The 25,664-nt window shown below is 33.1% G+C and overlaps 1 protein-coding gene across 1 annotated transcript; it reads left to right on the top strand.

The window, feature by feature from the left end:
- The first annotated feature begins 502 nt into the window (after positions 1-502).
- LOC118202243 (pantetheinase-like) lies at positions 503-25,634 on the top strand. The gene is made up of 3 exons (XM_035374395.2): positions 503-655; positions 16,258-16,453; positions 24,189-25,634. Exons 2-3 carry the CDS (start codon positions 16,262-16,264, stop codon positions 25,542-25,544), a joined length of 1,548 nt encoding a protein of 515 aa, XP_035230286.1. The 5' UTR covers positions 503-655; positions 16,258-16,261; the 3' UTR covers positions 25,545-25,634.
- Positions 25,635-25,664: the final 30 nt, after the last annotated feature.

Here is a 25,664-nt window from a genome sequence, read left to right on the forward strand (position 1 = left end):
CGAGGTGCACATCTACATGTTATAGCAATCCTTTGTACAAAATTTCAACGTTCTGAGGTTACTCGTTTTTGAACGCACAGAATTTTTCCAGACAAAAAAAAAAAAAAAAAAAAAAAAAAAAAATCTTTAATTTTGGTGAAATGCGCTCAATATTTTGAGTGAGAAAGGATGAAGATACGAAGACACGCATGATATCTCCTAAATAAATAAAAACTATCATCAGATAAAACTTGATTCTCCGTTCTTTGGACCCGTTTAGGTTAAAAGTGTCTTCCTTGAACATTATCTGGAAAGAATGCAAGGAAGGGAGGAGGGGATAACGGAGGAGTACAACTTTTTACGGTGTTAAACACAGTGGGATAATTCATCAAAAATTCATTGCAGCCGAAATAAACGCCAGATGAAATAGAATGTTGCATATTCAGATATTTCTTCATAAAAATGAGTGTCAACAAAAACCACTTTCTTTTCACCAATAGCAAGTAGCTTCCGTTTTGGAACAGGAAAAGTTTATCTTTTTTTTTTTTTTTTTTTTACCAAGAAGCAGCCGCGATTGCAGCGCTCGGAGAAAAACAGCGCGAACATAAAATGCAAGCGCTCGGATCCGTGTCTTCACTTTTCTGTTGTATCTATAGCTGCTGCTTGCGAAAGCTTTGTAAGTATTATTTACATTTTTAGATATGTTCGATGTTATCGTGTGAACAACAATTAAAGCATTCGGTATTTTTACGTCAGATACTATATGAGAAACTTTCTCTTCTTCTGAAAATTTGATCCCTAGACGTAATGCATCTTAAATAGACAAAGAAAATATGCTTTATAAAATAATCAAAATAGAAATCCAAGAAAAATGCAGATATAAGAATAATTATTTTAATTTATGGAAGTTCATAGATCAGATGAAGGAATAAAATTTCAATATAAAATATATGCGAATTAGTGAAATTTTTTTAATTAGAAATATCTGAAAGTATGTATATATCTATAAAGCAAAATAACTGCAAAACAATAACAGAAAAAATATTATTTGTGCCGTGTACAGAATAAAATTTTGTTTTGTTTTCGAAAATAGCAGAGTTTTTTTTTAAAAAAATGGACACAATTTAAACAATTGGTGCAGATAAAACATTAAAAGTAAACAGTTTTAAAATAATATCACCAATATTTGTACTCATCATGATATCTTACACTGAGTTAAATATATGTGATGTTTGGATTCTATATAAGGGAGAATGTTCGAACAAGTTAAATACATCTCTTTTTAATAAACGTCATTGCGAGGTGTTTATTTCTTTCAGAAAATGAATTGCTTGCTCAAAAAGTATTGCCTTTTATTGAAAATATTAGTTGCAAGCGATCCAGTGAAGTAAACGCAGTTGCATTTTGAATAATTACGTCTTTTCTTAATGAAATAAGTACACGGGTCTCCAAATGACGTTATTTTATTATAAAATAATATACAACATTTTTTAACAGCACATTAAATACAAGATCTTACACCTAATTCTTAAACTAGTAGGTGTATTGTAACTGCTTTGCTTAAAATTGATTTGGCTGTTAAATTGAAACCCGCTATGTTGCTGTGTCTTTTTTATATTTTGATTTTTTACATATTTTAATTTTTTAAATATTTTTAACATTTTAAATTTAATGCTAAACTCTCAGAAGTGCACTGTCCGTACTCAACCATACTCACGCACTGTCCGCACTCAACCATACTCAATCCATACCGAACTTCAAATATGCGATCGGAAAGCGAAATTTGTTTACAATTCCTGCAAAGGAAGTTAGGAGGCCACCTGCGCTATTGTAATATTTTAAATTTCTGAAGTGCATCTTTAAAATTCGAGTCTTAGGTGTTCTTTAAAGTTTTAATTTTGTTACGATACTTTTAGACTGTTGAAATACCGACCGTTACCGAATGCACGATCGTAAATATGTATGCATGACCTAAACTGTGTATTGTGCTTGTCGAAACTGGGATAGTTGTGTAGTTACGTCGATGAACGCCACTTTTGATTTTCGATTACTTTAATTTCAAACGAACATTCGTAGAATTTTACTATTCAATAACGATAGAAAAGTCTTCAAAAAACAAACGAAAATAGATTATTTCAGAGCAAGTGGAAAGAAAAATATTTTGTGCAATTTTTTTAAAGACAACAAATGCAAAACTCCTGGTGTTCCACAAAGTATGCCACGAGGCTTACATAAATAAGTAAATAACTCATTAATACAAAGGTGATATAATACAACAATGGTACATAATATCGAGATCTGGAGAAAATAAGGAATGTATATAATAATATGAATACGAATAATAACAAATAATATAAGTACTATAATAATAATAATAAAATATGCTATAAATAATAAGACTACTAAAAGAAATACTACTACTAAAAGAAAATAAATTATGATAATAATAATAATACAAAGGAGATATGATACAGCAATAATTATTGTTGTTGTGACTAATTTCGCTTGTCTGATACCAGATCAAGCCCACGAAATTCATCAGGGCAAGGAGACAAGGTTGCGTCTGTTGTTGGCAACAGCCTTGGTCAACACACAGGTGAAGTACGATGCTCAGCTCTGCCCCAAATTTCGAAGTACAGCGCCTCGGGAACGAGTCCCCTCTCGAGAGGATTTGCGGTTTATTGCATATTTAATGTGCCCCATGCCGCACAGGCACTATACATTTTCAAACGTCCATTCTTCGGTATTAGAACCCTGACCCTTCGATACGGCAGTGAGCGTCGCTAACCACTATCCCGGTTGGGCGGCACAATACATGAATGCATAATGTAATCATACAAAGATAAAGTATAATGATAATACAATGACACATAAGAGATAATAATGCGATAATAGATAAAAAAATAATTATACTAAAAGTTTTAACAACAAATAAAGTTGCTCAAGACAGCAAAAGCTTCAGAATTTCTGTAGGTCAGAGAAAACAGGTCTGAGAAACATAACTGAAGGTCAGAGAAAACAGGAGGTCAGCAAATAGAAAGATGCCTTAAACTCACCTTAAAAGTAGTTCTGGCCCTCGTATGGTGTCGTTGCAAATGCGGTCAAGAAGGAGAGAATGAAGTTAATTACGAAGAGAAAAGTAAACAGGCGCATTAGAGTTTATAAGGGCAGATGTAGCGTAAAAAGAAAAAAAAAAAGTTTTTAGGTCTCGTTCAGTATTAGTATATAACAGCGATTCTCAACCGGTGGTACGCAAGAGAACAATAGGTGGTACGCAAAGAAGCAAAGTACTTTTTACTATCAAATTCAAAAATTAAATACCCCAACATCCTGTTTAATGTATGCGATCTGAGCTTTGCTCAAGGTCTATAGCCGCTCATAGACTTTAGCAAAATAACCCGTTTTTATTTTCACAAATATTCTTTTAGCCATAGACATAATAAAATTCATAAATGATGTTTTTATAAAGAGGATTAGAAATGGATACAGTTTTAATAGGAAATAAAAGTCCCTATAAAAAGGTAATAGTATCTCATTAATTCGATTTGGTTGGTCAATTTATTAGTATATTTGCTCTTTATTTTGCCACCATTTCTGGTCTTATATTGCTCTATTTTCAATTAGAATAAATTTTTTGCTTTGATTTGCTGTTTCTAACAGCAAGTATTTTGTCTTTTTGTTGGTTTGTATTCTTTACTTTTCTACGCGATTTGAAAATATCGTCGTTTGATTTTGAAGAAATCGTAATAAAATGTGCATTTAAATATTTAGGAAAAATAATAAAACAAACTTAGATTTTCAAAATGGAAAAATGGCTAGGATTGACAAAGCGAAAAATTGATGATTCACAGGTAATGGATCCAGGACATTCTACTAGCACTAGTAATATTGAAAAGAAAAAAAAAAAAAAATTATAGAAAATGTGATGAAAGTTATCCTCAACCTCAATGTGTTGTCTGCGTCGAACTATTATCCAATCAAAATATGAAACCATGGTTTCTGAAAAGACATCTTGAATCTAAGCATGCCAATTTAAAGGATAAATCTGAAGAATAATTTTCAAAAATAAAAATAGTACACAAGTAATGAAAGGTTTTGTAACTTCAAGTGAAAGTAATGAAAGGTTTTGTAACTTCAAGGTTTGGAAGCTAGTTACCTAGGAAGCCTAAGAATTACCAAGACTCGGCAGGCTCATATTATTGGAGAAAACCTTATATTACCAGCAGCTTAATAAGACATCGTTTTGACATTATTCAACGAAAAAACAGCTAAGTAACTTCAGAATATTTCGTTATCAAATGATATAATAAGTCGACGAATTCATGAAATGGCAAATTCCATAAAAGAGGCACTTATTCAAAAAATAAAACACAGTGAATATTTCGCATTGGAGTTGGGGGAAAGTTCTGATATAACAAATTTTATTTAATTATTAATTTATAAACATTTCGAAGAAGATAAACGAATTGCCGAAGAGTATTTATTTTGTGAATCTCTTCATGATAGAGCAACTTCAAATGAAATTTTCAAAGTAATTGACAAATTTATGCTTGAGAATGATATTCCTTGGAATAAGTGCATTGCCATATGCAGTGATGGAGCCCGGCCTTTGACAGGAAAACATTCCGTTGTTATTACTCAAATAACGAAAGCCGCACCTGAAACTAAATTTACTCACTGCTCCGTTCATCGTGAAGCTCTAGAAGCCAAAGCAATCCCCGAAAACCTGAAAATCGTTTCGAATCAACTGTGAAAATTTTCAATTTTATTATAAGTCGAGCTTTAAATTCAAGAATATTTAGGATTTTATGCCAAGAGATGGGCAGTGAACAAACATGAAACGCTTTTGTTACATTTCGAAGTAAGGTGATTGTTATATATAAAGTTTTCAATCGTCTTTTTGAACTTCGATCAGAAATACAGATTTTCCTCTGCGACTTAAAATTTTAATTGCAAAAATGTTAATTTAGGGAATTATGGTTGGCTTGTTTAGCATGTTTAGCTGATATTTTTGGAAAGTTAAATGAATTAAATTTAGGATTAGAAGGACAAGGTGTTTATTTGTTTACCATCAGAGATAAAATAAATGCAATGATAAAAAAACTCGAGTTAATAATCAAAGAGTTGGATAATAATATTTTAAGCTTTTTATCACTTTTAGATTTTTCTAATCTAAATTTGAAAAGAAGAGTAAAAGAAAAATGAGCAGCCGACATTAAAAAATCATTGTTTTTCATTGATAAATAATTTCAACATATATTTTACCGAAGATTAGGAAAAAGAAAATTGGATTAGAAATCCATTTTGTTCAAATGTAATTGAAATTTTATCTTGTGAAGAAAAAGTACAAGTGATAGTAATTTCCTTTGATCAAACTCTAACTAAGGATTTCAAAAACAACACACTTGTTAACTTTTGACCGAACCGAAAAAAACAAAATTTAAAGGCATTTCAAATAAAGCTATCAAATTTTTATTGCCTTTTTGCACAACCCATCTGTTTGAACAAGGATTTTCCATGTTATATTTGAAAAATAATTCAGAGCAAAATTAAAAGCGGATCGTAATTTACGGTTAAAACTAAATGAAATAAGACCAGACATACACTGATCTGTCTTAAAAAGGCTAAAATTTCGCACTAAATTTTAGAATGAAAGTATTATAACTTAAATTTTGATAATTAAAGTGGTAACCAGTTTTTAATCTGATATTTTTTATGTGTGCATATTTAACACAAATAGGCAATAGGTTGTGCAAATGGCAAAATGTATAGTTTTTAGTATATATATATATTTTGAGAAATTAAAAAATAATCATTGTAAAATGTAGTGATGGTACTAAAGTTTTTCAGTTTTTGCTTAGATGGTACGCATTATAGTTAAAAGGTTGAGAACTTTTCATGTATATTGCTTGATGAAATTTTCCCAACTATCAGCAAATTATTAATTTTATTTCGTTTGTTCTTTTATAATAGTTTATTGTTTATCAGTATAAAAACAGAAGTAATTAAAAAATAAGCATTTTAATAATATAGCACATAAAAATCAATAATAAAGTATTTATAACGATTTTTATTAATAGTTTCTACAAATATCAACATCATTAATAAAACCATTTAAACCAAAATAAGATTTGCATTCCCAATTGTTTTGAATATTATTTGAATAATTTAAAGGTTAAATCCAATAGTATCTTAAGATAGTTTTGTCAACAATTTGTTTACTTTTCCTGGAACGTGTGATATTAAAGAGATGTAATATTAATCATCCTTTTATTACGAATCATAAATATTATTTTTCCTTCCTGATATTTTTCCTTACAAATCTGAAGTTCTTGAAAAGTCACTCATTGGCGGGCCCGGTGGTCTGGCGAGTCCTAAAACGGTGTGGTTCTAGAAGCCGGGGGGAGGTAGCGCCCTCGGGTTCGCTTGGTCAAAGAACGTCTACATTCTTTGGCTGTGTAATGTCTCACAGCGACGGGTAGCCCGAGCGACTGGCAGGTAGCAAATCTGACGACCAGGTCTAGGAGCAAAGGAACTCATAGTACGGTTGTCTCGCGGAGTGAGGAAGCCCGTATGTTATCTTATCTTACAAATCTTTAACAAAAATATTAGAAATTAAATTTCTTCAAGAAATCTTTGTAGCAACAAAAATGTATATTAATGTCAGTGAAGATTTCACAAGATAGAGCAGTGACAAGAGCATTGTATTAAATTTATCACTTGCTTGGAAAGCATAGGAAACAATTTACCGACGCAAAAATTTTGACTGAATGCTTCATCGTATAATCGTATATCGCTTCTAACGTATTATCTGATAAATTCAGTAGTAAAAATCAAATAATTTCACAAATAAAAACGTGCAATTCTTAAATTCTGCATCATTATGCACAATGAAAATACTCTAAAACGCATTTCTGGTCGCATCATAAAAGATTTAAATAGCTTTGGTATGTTTCAATATGTATATGTTTTAGCTTGGCCTTTGATTCTAACACCGACAATTTAGCAAAATCGCAGTGTTCCGTTTTCGTCACAAACTGTAGCGAACGAAATTTAATTTATGAAAATTTTTTGGAATTCGTTTTTAGATAATGAATCAAACCAGAGCCAAAGATTACCTCGTAATTATTACTACATTTCTCGAAGAAAATTATATTGATAGAAAGAAATTAGCTTGCATGTGCACTGTTGGATGTCAAGTAATGATAAAATCTGGGAACGGATTTTTTCTTTATTAAAACAAAAATGTAATTTAATAAATTCCTTAGCTTTTTACTTTATCATTCACCAATAAATCTTGACAATACGTGTCCGTATACCTGAACTAGACGCCGTGTCGAAAACTGTAATTAACAGTAATTAATAATGGTGTTCTTTTGCATTCCTCGTTGGAATGATTAAACCGAGGAAAAGTTCTGTATTCCACCTCCTTCAAGAAATCATTTATTTTTTTAGAAAACAATAATCTTTCAAGCTTTCTGAGTGGCGTCACAAAAAACTTAATTATCTCAGTCGTGGGTTGCAGGGTGAAAATAAAATTATTTCGCAGATTTACGTATGAAGATTTGGTTTGGCTTAGTTGATTATGGAAAAGAACACTAGGGCTATCTGGCTTAAAGTAGGGATTCCTTCGTAGAGTTTTTTTTTAAAAGAACTCTGACTCGTGCACACGTTACACATAGGGAAAATCACGAAAACGCCCATGCAGCCAGTCCGTTGGCCTGAATTCGACAGTGCTCAGCGATTTTACCGTTCGGCTGGCTGTTTCTGATAAGAACCTAAGTATTATTATTTATTACGAGCAAATATTGCATAAATTGCCATCTCTAAAAGCTAAGAAAGATGGTATTCAGCTACGTATAGTAAACTACTGAATAATTTCAAATTATTTATCTGCCTTATGCAAGGAATTTAATACCAGATTTCAATATTAAGAAATAATAAAAACCGCTTGTGAAAGAAGCTGCTGCTGCAAAACCGGTTGCACTGGGATATGATTATGCAGTTCTATTTTCGGAATGCATTGAACTCAGAAGGTACACGATTCGATGTTATTTTTGAAGAAAAGAAAGAAGAGGATCATACTGAATTTTGGAAGCTAGAGAAGTATAAGACTGTACAAAAATTTGTAAAAGATGTTGCTGTAATTTTTCGCATCAACATATACTGACTGTCTTTTTGAGATCATACTTAGAAATAAAATATGCAAAACATTTACATAGAAACCGAAGAATTCAATGTGGTAATCATGAAGAATTCTGTTTGCGCAGAATTCACTTTGATGATCTGGTAGGAGTAGCATGCAACCAGTATAATATTATTTATCTAAAATAGTAAAAGTTTTGTCCTAATATTCACGTTAAATTTTGAATAAACATTTGTATACATCAAAGTTTATTTTTTATTTTTATATTATTAAATTAAAGAGTTACATCATGCTATGTTCCAGTCGGCGCAACAACGCGAATATATGTCGTCTAAAATTTAAAAAAAAAAAAAAAAAGGTGTAGTGCAGTTTTATATTTTAAACTCTAGTAAAATGGTTAACCTCCTCCCCCCTTGAGTTTAACAATGGATTTTTGTTTTTTACTTCTAATTATTTTTTAGTCTGCCTCCCAGAAATCTATAATTATATAATATAAAAAATTATATTTTTTATCAAATAGGAATTTCTTTTAACACCTGCGAAATTTACTTTTAATTGAAAAACCTTACCTCAATTGGTTACATTCTTCCTGCTGTGTAGTGTTATGTTTCGCTTAAATTTTAGACACAACTATCTTATTGATGCAAATTAATGCTGAAATTGACTAGAAAACTGTATCCTGTACGTCAAGAATCGTACAATCTTCGCAACACCTTCAAACATCTTTTATAAAGTTGCCGAATTTTTTGTGATTCAGCGAAAATTTCAATGTCTCTGTCCAAATTTGTATGACGAATGAAAAGGATTCATTCGATGTAGTCATACTTTAATAACGAACTATCAGAAGTACAAAACGCTGATTCATCACTGCTTTGAAAAACTTTCTCATTTCAGTAAGATTATGCGATTAAATCAATTCTTGTTATGTCTCCTTTTTAAACAATATTTATTTTCAGGAGGTGATAAATAAACATTATTGTTTAAAGTATTAAAATATTTATTGATTGATTTATATAAGAGAAAAAACAATAATTTATATTTCATAATGCACTGTAAATAGTCAGCAATGAAGTTTAACTCGAAAAGAGATATAGTATTGTTTTCACTTGCTATCTTAAAAATTATGCCTTTGTAAAACTGGTGAATGAAAGAAGCAGATAGAGTAAAATTAGATCTTGATAAATGTCGTCGTTATGCGAAACATAAGACCTGTGTCTTTCACTGTTCTCGTACGTAGACAGCATAAAATGTTTTATTTATTTATTTATTTATTTATTTTCGAATAACGAATCTTTTATCAGTCAACAAATCGAATTATTTAAAAGCAATAAACGCAGTTTTTACTAATTTAAATCTTTATTTTGCGTTTTGAAAATGCATGTAAATTGATATAAAATAAAAAGCATTTTATTTGTAAAATGTCCAGGTGATAATTTTTATAAAAGTCTGCTGCTGTGGTGAAATAATAAAAGAGATTCTAATGCCATATATCATGCAACTAGTGCCTAATTAACATTAAAAAATTTTACAATGTTTCATATTTAAAATTTTTAGTCCAAAATAACTATTAGTCTCAAAACACGATTGTTTGTCCATTCACTTTAAGTGCATTGTTTCACTTTTCATTCCAGTCTTCCCTGTCAGCAGAATGTATATTTCAAATTGAATCTGTCTGTTACTGATTAATAAACTAAACTATGTAAAAGCAATTAGTGCAGTTCTTAAGAATATTATTTTTTTACTTTTTAATCTGATCGATTTAAATGAAAATTCGTTTAATCCCAGATATATCTAATTAAAAATATTAAATATTCTTATAAAATTACATTATATATTTCTTTTCAAATGAAAAGGCTGTGAGGCTGCAGTTCAAGTAAATAATATGAAGGGGATCCAATTCAAATTCTTTGGTTCAAGTTAGCCTTCATTCGGGCTCTTTTCATGAAGTGAAATACACTGAATGGAAATGAAGAGTCAGAAAAGAGTTAGCTGACTTGACCCTTTTTCTGCAATCAAATCGCGTCTCGGAAAATAACTTCGTAGTTCCCATTTGAAAGTAATAGACTGAGTATCCTATAAAATGTTTCGCTTTTCCATCTTGGTCATCTCTATTGATAACCTTACTGATAAACCTTATTAAACTTGAAGAGAGCCTTTTAGGGGGACTAAAATCAATCCTTAGTTTTTTTTTTTTTTTTTTTTTTTTTTTTAAGATTTTATGGAGTAAATTAAATATTTTTTAATTAAAAAAATAATGATTAACTTTTTTAGAGAGTTAAACAGTAATCTGAAGGTCTTAGGATTGCAATTTTTTTAATGCTTCTTCCAAAATACCACTTGACAAAGTGAAAGTGCCTTGCAAAGCTCAGTTCTAGAAACAAGATAGTGTACTAACATCCGGTATCTACTTGCATTCTTTTGTTTTGGTTATAAAAAACAAAAAGAAAATGTAGTATTTTTATTTAGCAATCTGTTTCGTTCTTGACTATCTTCTGAAGTATCTTAAAATTAGAACAAAATAATGCTGATCAGTCATACACTGTTGATACGTTATCTTTATTTCAAGTGGTTAGCGTTGCAAATCGTTTATACTTGATCTAAGAATAAGAGTCATCGTATGTCCATGACACATTAGTTTGAAAGGTGTTATCCCAAAAAGTAAGTAGTATATTTAAAATAAAATTAAAATAAGTTTTTTCTTTTTAGTGGTAAGAGGATTATGGTTTGTTAATGTTGGTGAATTTTAGATGCAATTGTAATCACTAAATTAAATAATAATAATTACATATCACTGTTTAGTTAGAAATATGTTGAAAGTTTGAAATAACAGATCTGTGAAATATCTGACATATATCGCTGTAAAAATCGTCTACCAGTAAGTGAAATCAAAGGAAAGTGAAATCAAAGGGAAGCATTTTGATAATATTGGGTTGGAGGGAAAGTTCTGTCGTATTTTAAAGAAAATATTTGAATTCATTTATAAAAATATGTGTTTAATATTAATCAATTATATATGCTCCGTTATTTGTTACAACCTATTGCCATCTTCCAGGTAACCTGTAAATTCCTGTTTTGTAGAAGTTCTCATCCATGGAGTTAAAATAGTCAGCAACTGCCTTAGAAACACTTTCAAAAGACTTGAATTTTTCCCCGTTAGATAATTTTGCAGAGATCTGAACAGGTAATAATCAGAGGGTGCAATGTCAGGTGAATACGGGGGGTGACTAAGGATTTCCCATCCTAACGCATTCAGTTTTTGTAGTGTCACCACTGCAGTATGCGGGCGAGCATTATCGTGATGGAACACTATTCCTTTTCTGGACGCTAATGCTGGTCTTTTTTCTTTGATAGCTGCATTCAATTTATCCAGCTGATTGCAGTACAGATCCGCGTTGATGTTTTTTCCCTGTTTCAGCAACTCGTAATACACTGGACCTTTCCTGTCCCACCACAAACAAAGCAGTACTTTTCGTTCATGGATACTTGGTTTTGGAACTGTTGCTGATAATGTTCCTGGTTTGCAGTAAGATTTTTTTCTTTTAATATTCTCGTAAAGAATCCACTTTTCATCTCCAGTAACCAGCCTGTCCAAAAACGGCTCCACATTGTGTCTAATCAGATGTGATGAACATATTCTTACACGATCAGACAAATTCTTTTCCGTTACTTCATGTGGAACCCAAACACTTTGCTTTAACACAAACCCAAGAGATTTAATGTGATCTCCAACAGTTGTATGATGAATGCCAAACTCTTCTGCAATTTCTCGACTTGTTAAATGTGGATTATTTTCCAACATGGATCGCAAAACATCATTATCGATCTTGGATGGTCGTCCAGATCGAACACTTTCTTTGAGGCTCAGGTCCCCGGAACGAAATTTGCTAAACCATGTTTGACAAGTACGAACATTTACAATATCTTTTCCAAATACCGCACATAAATTTTTACATGCAACAGATGCGTTGCTTCCTTTTTGGAATTCATATAAAATGCAGTGTCATAAATGCACTTTGTTTTCCCTTTGTTTTCCACATGTTTTTCCCTTTAAATATTACAAGTAAATGATGAACGGTAAAAAAGGGCACCTTTTATATTACACAGCAGCTAAAAAAACAAACAAAGAAAAAAAAAAAATCCGATTGACTCACTAGCCAGATGTTTTTTTTTTATTTACAAGAAAAATCACCTGCCTATTTAAAATAGGACAGAACTTTCCCTCTAACCCGATAATTTCCGAATATTTAAAAGCATTTTATTGTTTAATTTTAAGAATAATAAAACCTTTCCGACATGAAATTTTAACACAACTTTAAGAAAAATATTTCTCCAAAGTTTCAATCCAATTTAATGGCAAAATTTTGTGGAAGGGGGGATATCTCTTAAGAAAAGAACAAAGGTTTTTTTCAAAACCTTGATAAATAAAGGCAAGGTACTGTATTTGCATTTGTAGTTGTTGGTACTTCACAGAAAAATTATTTAATTAGAACGGGAAAAATCATGAGTTTAAGGCTAATCTGATTATTTCTTCTCTCCCCCCTTTTTTAATTTCATTGAATCTCCCAACCTTAGAAAGTCCTCCACGAAGGCATCCCTCCTCTTAGGCAGATAGCCCTCGAGGCTTTGCCATAATCACACACACATTAAATCTCCCAAACCTCTCGTTTCGTTTCGTGCAATCGACAATTAGAATATCTCAATTTCTGTTAAAATTTTACTTTCCTATGAAAAACTGATTGATTAAAAAATTATATTATCGTGATTTGTAGATAATACTAGCGTAATCGTGGATGATTTAAAACATTTCTGAAGTTTTCCAGTTTTACTTCCTTTGTTTCTATTTTCTTACCCTGGTATGACAAGTCTTTGTTTACTTTTTCTTTATTCTCTTTATTTTGCTTACTTAGGAAATGAATCGTCGTATTTAATATATATGAATCATATACTAAGAGAAGCAAATCACCACACAACTTTTCTTTTAAAGCTTCATTTAACTTCTGTATTCTAAACACAAATGGAGAATTAAGTAATAAATTTTGTAACCATTCGAACTCTTAAATGATTGATCGGATTGAAGATAATGTAAGGGGAAAAGGCAAATATTTAAATGCCTGTCTGCTATGTCCGGATGTTTCCGTATCTCATTTCATGATTTATCTTTCCGTTGTTCTAGGATTTTACTATTCATTTGGGATTTTTCATATTTATTTTCGGGTTTCCTATTACCTCAACTTTTAATTTTTTTTTATGTGCTATCTCACTTATGGGTTTATCCGAGTGGAAGATTGTCCCCATTTCCTTAATGTATCCTTCCTTCTTCCTTCCGTTTCTGATCTTCCTCTTTGATTTAAAGGTGGCCTTTGATGCCTACGTTTCCCTAATTCATATCACCTTTCCTCTGCAGTTTTTATATAAATTAAAGCACTTAATGCTATCAAAATGTAAAATTTTTTAAAGTGCATTACAGTTCTAAAAGAACAAAGCAGTCAGTTTGATATTATTCCCCTTTAGCAAGATGCCATAAACAATTTTCGGTATTTAAAAATTAATGAATAAGTAAAGAAAGAAAGAATTTTTCGAAGAAGGAATGAAATGAAGAAGCATTTAAAGAGAAAGGTATTTAACTTTCAGTAACTTGGGTAATAAACTAATTACACTAATTTTTATTTTTGCATGAAAAATAATTCAGAACTGTCATGTTTTTGCATGAAATAATATCACAAAGTTTACTTGGACACACAAATATCAGAAGGCATTTATGTCAGCTTCAAAATACAGAAATACATTAGAGTTAGACCCCCTTCCATACGTAATTATCATCATCAACCCTTATTTCTTGAGTGATTTGGTCACTTGGGTGAGTACCCGTACATTGTAAAATAACTTTTGTGACGTCTATTATAAGCTTTTCTGATTTCGTATGCCCAGAAAGCTTACTCCAGAAAATGATATAAGTTAGCAAACTTCGAAAAGGAGATAATGGGGGGAGGGGGAACATGTAAATTGAAACTGTGAAATTTAATTTGTTTCGAAACGAATTATTGTTCTGTAATTGTTTCCTTCCTACTATATAGCAATTTTTGACTGGTTGACAGATGGCGAGTGACGTAACAGCGATCTTATAAGGTTCATGGATTTATAGCGATTATCATTATACCAAAAAGGTCATCTAGATGCATTTACATCATATTTTGGATGCTTTGTATTTTCTTATTTTATCCAGGCTGTGACTGGATTGTCACAGAGTTCAGTATCATTTATTCCCCAACATACATATTTTATCTTTGCTTTTGCCTTGGTTATCTCTCAGTTCCGATATTTAGTGATAAACGGTCGCTCCCTTTTCCTCCTATCTCGTCTGACATTGTGACAATATCAAGTGATGGGTCCAGTGCTATATTATTGGTGAAAGAATCAGTGCTATTACCCCATAATCCTGAAAATTACCTTGATTGGCCTTAGGACAATAAACTAAATCGACTAGTAAAAACTCGCAGCAGGCAAAATAGTTGTATCAAAATAATGATCCTTGATCTATGATCCGTGAATACTTCACAGAAAAGCGCGATACTCACGATATAATTAAAAAACCAAATGCTGTTTCAAATTCATGTTACTTGTCATGAAATTTGAATTTAGATATTCCTTTTTCCTCAAGAAACAAGGCTCTTCCTTTTCCCGTTTTCCTCATTAATTATTCTCTTCTCGTACATCTCATAGGACTTTCCGTCAGATCACACACCATAAGGATCCTTTATTACTTAACCTAAGGCAACAAGAAAAGCTGCAATGCATCATATCATGGTTATATCAGTTGGATTTGATCGGAAACATCTCAGATTCGATGATCATTTGATTGCATTTTAACAACATTGTAATTATGTGCTATAGTTAGTATTCATTAAAATGCCAGTTGAAACTTGAGTAAACACCCTACATTCTCATTATTAAAGATTTCAATAAATAAATAAAACGTTGAGCTGGCTGTTGTGACTTATCTCACTTCTGTGACAGTAACATCAGAAAACGTCCATGTATTTTACTGCAGTAAAACAGCGCAGGATTGCATCTGTCGTTGGCATGGGCATTGGACACCTCATAGGTGACAGTAGACTTTGTCCTGTTCTACTTCAGTTTTGAAGGAGGATTCCTCTTGGAATAGATTTTTGGCAAGCCATTTATTTTGAATGCCCTTATACACTCCTCTCAAAAACATTATACAAAGGAATAGACCTTCTTTGATTATACGCTAATAAACATCTAAGTCTTTCTGGAATTCGAGATTCATATGTCAGCCACCATCGCTAACAACTATACCAGCCAGGGCAGCTTACCTTTTAATCCGTTATATATTTTTTGATTCACAAGTATAAAATAATTTCAGACTGTGGACAGTTTCCACACAATTGACTTTTAAATAGCCTAAGTTGTACATTTGGACTTCAAGGAGTGGTTTCTATTATTTTATGCTCTTGTTAATTTCTGTAAACCGTTAATAAGAGAAATAAAGTCATTATTTCTCTTGTTACTAGATCAATAATTAATTAGTTTCTAGATCAATAATTAATATATTATCTTAGGATAGATGATTGTGAACTAGAGTTATTTAGCAAAATACAGTGTGCTTCAACAGTCTCTACTCCAGTTCCTCGAACTGCTTATCGGTATTCTAAACTTAATAAAATTCAATTTTTTTCGCACTGTTTCCTTGATTTAAATGATATAAAAATATAACACAGGACTACATCTGTTTTTAATGAGCTTTTAGATTACTGTAGCTTAACTCATTGTATAAAATTAATGCTGAAATGTATTTTCCTTTGCCATTTTTCTTTTCTTTTGTAAAAGTAAAACTACGCTCTATATTTATTTAGTTAGTTATTTAAATTAAACTACGCTCTATATATTTATTTATTTATTTGTTCTATTTATTAAAAAAATTGTCCTCATGAAAACACTTTAGCTTGATATTTCTTTCCCAGAAAGAATTATTCTTTTTAGTTTTATCTTTATTAAAATGTCATTTTTCGTCTTTATATGCCAACGAAAAAAAAATTTGATTTCTAAAAGTTTTTTGTTTTATATATTTTTGAAGTTTGAAACTGAATTACGAATGTTATTTCTTTTTTTAGAAGAATGAATCGCTGGGGAGCATGTTTGCCTCTTCTTTTGGTCTGTTTCGATGTAGCTTCGTCAGTCAGACCGTATTTCACTGCAGCAGTGTTTGAACACGCTCGCCAATCGAATGTAACTGAAGACACGCCTGCGGTTATAATATCCAAGAACTTGGCATTCTATCAGAAAGCAACAGAAGTAGCCAAGACGAAGGTAAATGCAATAAAATATACGAACAGAGCAACCTCGAGATTCGAGTTTAATTCGTTCCAGCAATGACCTCGTATAGCGAATTCCTCGTATCTAAAACAAACTTCCCCATTGAAAATAATGGAAATCCAGTTAATCCATTCCGCATCGCCAAAATATCAACATAAAAATCAATGTTTCCAATAAATTACACTGGTCAATAACAGGGGCGTAGCTAGGCTTTTCAGCGCCCGGGGACAAGTGAAGATTTTGCGCCCCCCTCTGTGTGCCAGGAATGGAAAACATTTCATTTTAAAATTTCTTAATTACAATTTGGCGCCCTCTCGATGCTGCGCCTGGAGACAGATGTCCCTCCCTTGGCCCCATCCTAGCTACGCCACTCGTCAATAATATAACCGTAGTTTACCGTTATCATATCTTCCTACACCGAATCTTTTTAAAAATGTTTCTTGTTAATCCACACCAACAACAGCTTCTCAACATCTTCTAAGAGTTTTAGGCTGTGCTTGCCAGTAATGGTAACTCCTTTGGCCACATCAAGTTTTTTAATTTCTTCCTTCTTCTTCAGAATAGTGCAGATCGTCAATGTCCAAGTTCAGGGTGCTGAGTCCTAATGCAAAAGCAGGGATGAAAGTCTTTCTAAACGAAGCGCTTAAAAACCGCCATCGTCTTCAAGATCAACAAGTCGTCTACGATATCTTTTTACTTCAGATTTCAACTTTGTGGAAAGAAAAAAGGTGGAACGGTGCGAGATCTGGATTGTAGAGCAGATACGGAAGTTTTTATTTCATTTATTTATTTTGGCCAAATATTCAGTTACCAAGAGTGCGCGTTAGTACGTTGTAACATCTAATCTCTCGTTGTCAAATCTAACCTTGAATGGCACTAGGCACACGAACATTCAAAATTCAAATTTGCGACGGGGGCAGCTTCCCTCTCATTGTCTTCGACCATATTTGAGAAACGAGTAGCCCCTTCATACATACGTACCTGTATTAATCAACGTACAACCGTTCACACCACGCAGTTTATAAAAAAATTTCAAACGGGTTTTGCTACGTTTTTAACGGAAAACTTCATAACAATTCTCTGCTAGATTTTTTATCAGCTATTTCCGCGACTAGCATCATAGAGGTATCAGCTTTTATGAATCTCTAATAAAGATGTTTTAAACCAGAGGGAAATTCCTTCTTGGCGGGGAATTCATAAGTTTAGAGGATATGCGGTCATTTAACTGTTAAATTACCTGAGAATTAGCTGTTAAATGTTTAATTTTAGTTTGTGAAAATAAAAAACTAATTTTATTCAAATTTTGGTATTTTTCAACATTTTCTACACTCTTTTTTAATCTATAAAACACGTTAAAAATAATTTAAATAAATGTATGCATGTATTTGGGAAAGGAGGGCAATAACCTTCTAGCAATAGTGAAAGGGGTGTATGCGTTAAAAAGGCTTGAGAACCACTGCTGTACTACCCCCCTCCCACCGATTGCAACTCTCGCTCAGGCATACATTGCCGATGCCACTATATTTTATAGGTGTTAATCATGTGGATCGTAGAAGCAGGTAAATAACAACGAGATTTTGAATTGTCATGCGGAATTAAAATGAGAAAAAGTAGTTTTTACTCTATAACTGTAATATTCAAAGAAATCATCACGAGATTTCAACAGCTGCATACCCTTGTTATAATTTTTTTATTCTGTCGAAACTCTTGAATAAAAATTACGAATGTTAACTAAAGCTTGATTACAATGACATTCATAAGAACAAAATTCCTCATTAAGAGAGAAGTGTTTCAGAGTTTTATTTATTTATTTTTTATGGCTAGAGGAAACGAAACATGGAAGTGTGGTCCTTTACAAGATTCGCAGTATATTCTAGAATGCAGTCTCAAGAATAAAGTTCCAAACATTGTAAGACTATTGCGGACTTTCCTCACAATTGCTGCAAGTGCTAGTTATAGCAAGAGTTTTCTAAATAAAAATCATTTAAAGAGTATATATGAACTATAAATGTTTATTTTGTATTTAAGAAATTTTCCTATATCAAGTAGTTCTCCACCTTTTTCGCCCCACGCAATCCTTTCACCCTTGCTATACAATCGTCTCCCCTTCCTTTCCCAAATTCGAGAAATTCATATACATTTATTTAAATTTAGATTTTTTTAATATTTTGTATAAATTAAATAAGAAAAAGTGTAGGGAATGTTGATAAATACCAAAACATTGAGTAAATGTAGTTTTTTATATTCATAAACAGAAATTAAATCCTTGATAATAGGAGGAAAAAAGGCTCATAGACAATCTTAACTAGGGGGAATTCCGATTCCCTAGTTGAGAGGCACTGTTTCATACTGGCTATGTTACAGCAGCTGAGGCTATCCAGTAGACTTTATCGATAATTTTGCAATCACTCACATTATAATAATAATGTAATTTTAAATTGTTGAAATTAAAATTTTTCTTCAAAAATAAACATAGCGTTTAAATTTTCATATTGACATTTTTGGAGTTATTTGTTTCTGTATCAGCAGGGACGGTAAATTTAGGGACTGACTTAAGCGCCAAACTCAAGGACCGCACCGGCTGACAAAAACTCTAGCCAAAGAATTCTTTGCTCTAGCTACGTTACTGCTGCCTCTATAGAATAGATTATGAGACCTTTGTCTAGAATAAGGATCAAAATAATGATCGTTTCACCAACGCTGAAAAGGAAATCCGGGAAACCATTGGATATTATCGTGAAATGTATGAAGGAAAAAAACAAAAGGACAATAAGAACTAATTTAACGACCTCCCCACACTAAAAGAGAGGTGTAAATGAAGAAATTTTCTGATTGAAGAAACTACTGCCGGCTGCAATGAATCACCCAAATAAGTAAATAAATATCCACTTGTTATTTTTAATTACAAACATCGGTTATATATGCGTTTTTATTCACATTTACCAATTTAAAAGAAGAATATTGTTAATTTTGATATATGTATGTAAACATACAAATAAATTTCTTATAAGTATTACATAAATCTGTATTGTCTTAAAGTTATATTTTACTGAAAAATGAATTTTAAATAAAAGCTTAATTTATAAGCAGTCATGGTGTAATGGTCAGCACACTCGGCACGTATTCTAGAGGTCTGTGGTTCTTGTCCCGGCGAGAGCATTGCTCATTTTCTACATCTCCTGCTTCGAAATAACGTCATGTCTTTACAGTGTTGTCCGAACTAAAAGGGTGGTGGATGATGATTCTCCACCACCAGGATTTGACGACCAGGTCCCCTAATCCCCAGTCGCCCTCTAAAAGCGAGAATATATAAGGTATTTCTACCGCTTTCGTGGTCAGCACACTCGGCGCGTATTCGAGAGGTCCGTGGTTCGAGTCCCGGCGAAGGCATTGCTCATTTTTCACGTCTTCTACTTAAAATGTGTCTAATATCTCTACAAGCTAAGTCCCCGATTTACATCCGAATTGACTTGCAACTTCTTTGGAGCGACACTGATCGTTAAGTAGAAGACTGCCTATCCGTCTTCTGGGACCCTATTATAAGCAGTGGTATTTTACTTTCAAGAAATAGTTAGCTGTAAAGTAAACAGCATTATTTGTCCATTTTTTTAAAATTTATTATTTATATCCTACTTCCTTTATTACTTAGAAGGATTTCGCTGCTACGTAGAGAATAAATTGCTTCATTTCGGTTACCTCATGAGATTAATGCTCCTTTAAGTTGCAAAAATACAGCTATTCCATACAACATGCAATTCTTGTTTTACGGTTATATATAATTGAAAGAAAAAACATGAAAACTGTACATGAATAAGAGTGGATGTAATTGCGTAACTAGAAGTTTTGCTGCCCGAGCTATCTCTCACTTTGCCGCCCTTTTCCGTACATAAACAAAGAAATGAAAAATGTCAAAATGACAAATTGGGAAATGAATTAAAACTGTACTTTTATTCTTTAAGTAAAACTTAATTCCAACATCTTAAGATTATATTATTGTGTTCCTTGTTTTTCTGTTCGCGAAACAATCGAAGACATTATGAAGGTCTGCTTCATTGCTGTAGTTCTTGCTGTGTTACGAAACACTGGTTCTCAACCGTTTTTGTCCTATGCACCTTTCACCACTGCTAGATGATTATTCCTCTCTCTTTTCCAAAAACTCGTAAAATAAATATATATATATTTAAATTTAGCTTACTTGTAATGTGTTTTATAAATTAAACAAGAAAAAGTATAGAAAACATTGATAAGTACTAAAAACTCGAAATTAAAGTACTTTTTCTAAACTCAAAAAGTACGCCTTCGCTCAGTTCCGCCTCCAATTTTGATGGAGAGCACCCGGGGGGACGGGTCCGAGGGCCTCCCAAACCTCTTCCTCCACCATCAACCTCTCGAGAGGACTTTCGTCTCACCACACGTTTAGAGTGCCCCATGCCACACGGACACTATACATTTACAAACATCCTTGCCTTTTCCGCGACTCGAACCCGGGATTTTCGGTACCGCAGTAGGCTTCCCTTACCTAACCCCCGGGGGTCGACGTACGGAACTCCGCGAAGCTACTGACTAGGATCTGTACCTAGGCAGTCTCGGCCACGGAGGTATAAAATTTATGAACTTGGTGGTTCTGAAGGCCCTGGGAATGGTCATTTATTGACCGGCCTCGGGGTCTGGCACGTCCTAACGCGGCGTGGTTCTAGTAGCCCGGGGCGGGGGTAGCGTCCCCGGGTTCGCTGGGTAATGTCCCGCTGCGACGGGCAGCCCGAGTGACAAACGACCAGTGCTGCCTGGCAAAAAGCCAGGTAGTGCGCCGCTCTCCTGGAGGGGCAATAGCGGAGGTTGAATCTCTGCGACTTGTCTTAAAGGAAGAGGGACCTGTAATCAAAGAATCTCTAAGGAGAAGAATGAAAGCTTCCATAGACGCAATGTAATCCTGTTTCGCCTCTGCGCCGCTGTACCGAAGAGCCACGGCTATGCAGTGAAACACCAGCGCAGGGTTAAATTTAAACAGCGCAGTTCGAGGAGATAGTACATTTTTTACTTTGAAATAACTCAAAATGTTTTATTTTCATACATTTCTGGAGTTTTGTGAGCAAAAGGATGTTAGTTGGAATTTTGGGGCGAATTATAGAAATCCTGTCCAATTTTTACTTTCAATTTAAACAGCGAGCCGTACGAAGACAAAATTTAAATGAAATAAATTTCTTAATTCTTTTCTTCTGTAAACTTAAAAAGGGGGGAAAACACATGCCATACGAAACGTAATAAATTTTTATGGATCCATAGTTAAAATTTTACAGTGAAATTTTAAAAGCAAAATTTGCAATAACTAACTGAAACAGAAAAAAATATTTAAAGACAATTAAAGGCACCCCTAAATAAATTGAAAACACTGAAATACATTATAATTATCCAACAACAACTTTAAAAACAAATTACCATGAAAACGTTTAGACAATTATTTGGAATGACCATTGTGAAAACCAAGAGCAAAGTTTTCACCCAATAGCCAAAACCATTTCATTTACGCATTACATTTAAAAAGTCTTGAAAAGAATTTAACATAGCTAAAACCAAGTACCTCTGACTACAACAACAAAGAAAGTTTTCGAACAACGTGGTAAAAGATTGCTAACATGGCCGACGGCATGCTGCATTCTTTGATGCTGCTTTGTTGCCTCCTGATGTTATTTCGCACATGCGCAGTGAGGTACGGACGGTGGATAGCTTTGGAATGGTTTGCCCCTTTAAAGTAAACTTCAGGGATATACATAATGTGTCTCTTCGGTCTGACGGAGCCACATTTGCCCCGGGGAACCTTTACTTCTTCTCCTTAGAGATTCTTTGCTGTAATGTTGTTAAGTCTAACGAGGCAGGATAGCCAGTAATTAGTTAGTTCCCTTACCTAATGCTTAACAAGTAAATAAAAGGCTGACCACATCCCCCGCTGAAACTGTGAAACTACTTGGTTGAGAATCCCTGGTATAGAAAGATTTCTGAAGTACAAAATATATTTCTGGAAGTCTTAAATACTTAGTAAATGATTTTTATTTAGAAAACTTTTCTCACAGATAGCAGAACTAGTAGTAATTGTGAGGGAACTTCATAGTAAGTAATGCAATATTTAGAACGTTTTTCTGCTTATTGTATTTTAGAATAAACTTCAAAGTTGTAAAAGGACTGCCCCCTCCTCTATATCCCTGCTTCATTTTCATAGCAATAACGGAAATTAAGCTCTGAAATATTCCTTTTTAACGATTAATTCTTGCTTATTAATATAATGATCACAAGTTATTTAAAAAGTATTCGTATTTTTCATTCAAAAGTTTCGACGGAACAAAGAAGTTATAATAAGAGTAACTGTTGAAAATTTTTAGTGATATCTTTGAATACTTTATTTAATGCAAAAGCAAATTTTCCTCTCATTTTAATTTCATGCGCCAGTTAAAGACCTCTTTATTATTATTATTTTTTTTGTCTCAATTATCCGCACGACTAAATTTTACGTTGTTATTATTAATCTCACTTGTCTGACGTAATCAAACCAAATCCACGAATTTTACAATGGCAACGAGGTCAGGATTACATCTGTCGTTGACATGGGCCTTGAGCACTATATTGGTGACAGTACGACTTACACCAATTACCGCCCCAGCTTTGAGTGACAGCACCCCGGCGGACGGATTTAAGGTCTTTCTCTCATCCTCTACCACCAAACCACTCGAGAAGACTTTCAGGTAGCCAGTTTTTTTGAGTGGCCCCATGCCACATAGACGCTGCTTTTTTAAAATGACTTCATAAGAAAAAGAACCTTTTTTACTTGAAAGAAGTGGTCATAAGCCAAGGACATAATTACTGGAACTTTTTAGTTGGTAGTTATAAGCCGATGACATAACTACCTAAAAATTCGTATAAAACAAGGTTATTTTGGCGTAGTTTATTATTGCTTCATTAAACTGTAATGAAAAAAAAAAAAAAAAAAAAAAGATTTTTATTCTCAGTATTCATTTACTATTTTATGTAAGAATGGAATTCTCATAATTGGGACTGCAGATTGGACGGATTACTGAATTTTTCAGATTATAAGACACGTTTTCTTGAGTTTTGTTTTCATTTCTGTCTTTTACACTAAATCTGGATTACTTGTATATCAATAAGTAAATAAAATAAATTCATTTATACCTTATTTTAACACCACGAAAGGCATGCTGGAAGAGGGAGAAGTACTTATATACTCTCCTTTTCAAAGGGCGACTGGGGACCAATCGCCAAACCCTGGTGATGACGAATTATTGTCCACTACCTTTTAGTTCGGGCGCCATTTGTAGAGTTATTGATTATTTTGAAGCAGGAGACATGACAAATGAGCAATGTCTGAATATGTCAGACAAATGAGAACAACAATGAGAGCTCGTCATCATAATGAGCTTGCTCTTGAACATTGTGCTTAAATACTAGAACAACTAGTTTAATCGTGATAAAAGCCGATGAAAGTAGAAGTAAAAATATCTAAAAAGTGAGATAATTGATTAACTAACATAAAAGGCTTAGATAGATAATTAAAAAAATTCATTGAGTAATTACTGTCGGTTTTTATACTGAGAAAAATGTTTTAAAGAACTTAAAATAATTTAAAGCACATTTAGAGATATTTTATTTTAAATTCCATGTTAAGAGTTATAAATAAAGTTACGTAGATTCATAAACTTAATCTGATTTTCTTTCTTTTCAGGGAGTTGACATTATAGTCTTCCCAGAATATGGGATATTTCCTCCTCTGGAACGAAAAGAGTTGAAACCATATTTAGAAGTGATTCCAGATCCGAAAAATATTAACGTCAATCCTTGTAATGAAAGGCAAACATATCAGAATCGCCCTATTCTTTACGCTTTAAGTTGCATGGCTCAGCAGAATGAAATTGTTGTAGTGGCAAATATGGGAGGTATCCAGTCTTGTGAAGGAGAGAATGAATGCCCTGCGGATGGGTCTTTTCATTTGAATACTAACGTCGTTTTTGATAAAAATGGCACAATGCTTTTGCGGTATTATAAGGAACATCTATTCTATGAATTCGGTATGGATCTGCCACGAGAACCACAAGATTCTGTATTTACGACGGATTTTGGAACTTTCGCCACTTTCATTTGTTTCGACTTCGAATTTTCAAAAATGACTGAAGTAGCTCAACGGGAAGACTTAGAGGTAGATGCAGTTGCTTTCTCTACAATGTGGGTAGATGCTGCTCTTCAAAGGTCATCTGTGCAAGCTTGGGAATCATGGTCCCTGGGAAACAATGCTACACTTTTAGCGGCAAATATTCAACTCCCAGGTTATTTAGCAGTGGGTAGTGGGATATTTAATGGAGCTGATGGTCCTTTGGCTTATACCTTCGATCCAGATGGTGTATCAAAATTGGTTGTCGCCACGGTTCCGAGAAGAGGTTATAGCTCTACCTTATCTTCACCAAATGCTAGTATTATTAAGATCACTTTGAATAGTACCGAAGAATCACATAATGACGGATCCAGTGTCCCTACGGTGTGCTCTTTGAAAGTTTTAGGCGATGCAAAGGACGTTTACAAAGATTACAGATGCCACGAATTAAGTACGTCAAATTATTCCTTCGTCAAGCTAATAGATGATAGCGATCATATTAAAGCATGTATTAATGGCGTATGTTGCTCTCTTAAATATACTTCTGATGGCATGAGGGAAAATTTTTATTTAGTAGTATACAATGGTACAATTGATTACTATACTCGCTATTCGTTTTGCGAGCAGACTTGCATGGTGGTAAGATGCGAACCCAACGGAACAAATCCTTGCGCATCTTTCCCTTTGAGGTCCGAAACTTTGTTCTACAGTGTCCAGCTAACAGCTGACTTTTCTGCTAAACATATATATCCAGCCGTTGTAAATAGTGGCATGAGGTTAACTCCTCTGAATAAATGGAATCATGGTATTGAGAAAACATCATCTGATGTTTATAAAGGCTACATTGATTTCAAAAGCCCTTCTGGAGAAGCGTTGCTTTCTGCTGGTTTAAGAGGCCGTTGCTATGATCGAGATCCTCCATATGAGCGTTAAAATAGTATTTTGTTACAATTTCTGTATTACAAATTTCAATGCTCTTTTTATAATTTTTGTGAAATAAATAAAAATAAAATTTAAATTGTCTTTTGAATTTTCCTCTTCATTGCCATGTTC

This window comes from Stegodyphus dumicola, chromosome 2 (genome assembly GCF_044657685.1).
Source record: "Stegodyphus dumicola isolate Sdum_Otavi_A_Nest chromosome 2, ASM4465768v1".
Classification (NCBI taxonomy): domain Eukaryota; kingdom Metazoa; phylum Arthropoda; class Arachnida; order Araneae; family Eresidae; genus Stegodyphus; species Stegodyphus dumicola.

Coding starts and splice junctions, on each gene's coding strand:
- LOC118202243 (XM_035374395.2), top strand. CDS start 16,262: ATGAATCGCTGGGGAGCATGTTTGCCTCTTCTTTTGGTCTGTTTCGAT. Junction 16,454..24,188: donor CAGAAGTAGCCAAGACGAAG/GTAAATGCAATA, acceptor CTTTCTTTTCAG/GGAGTTGACATTATAGTCTT.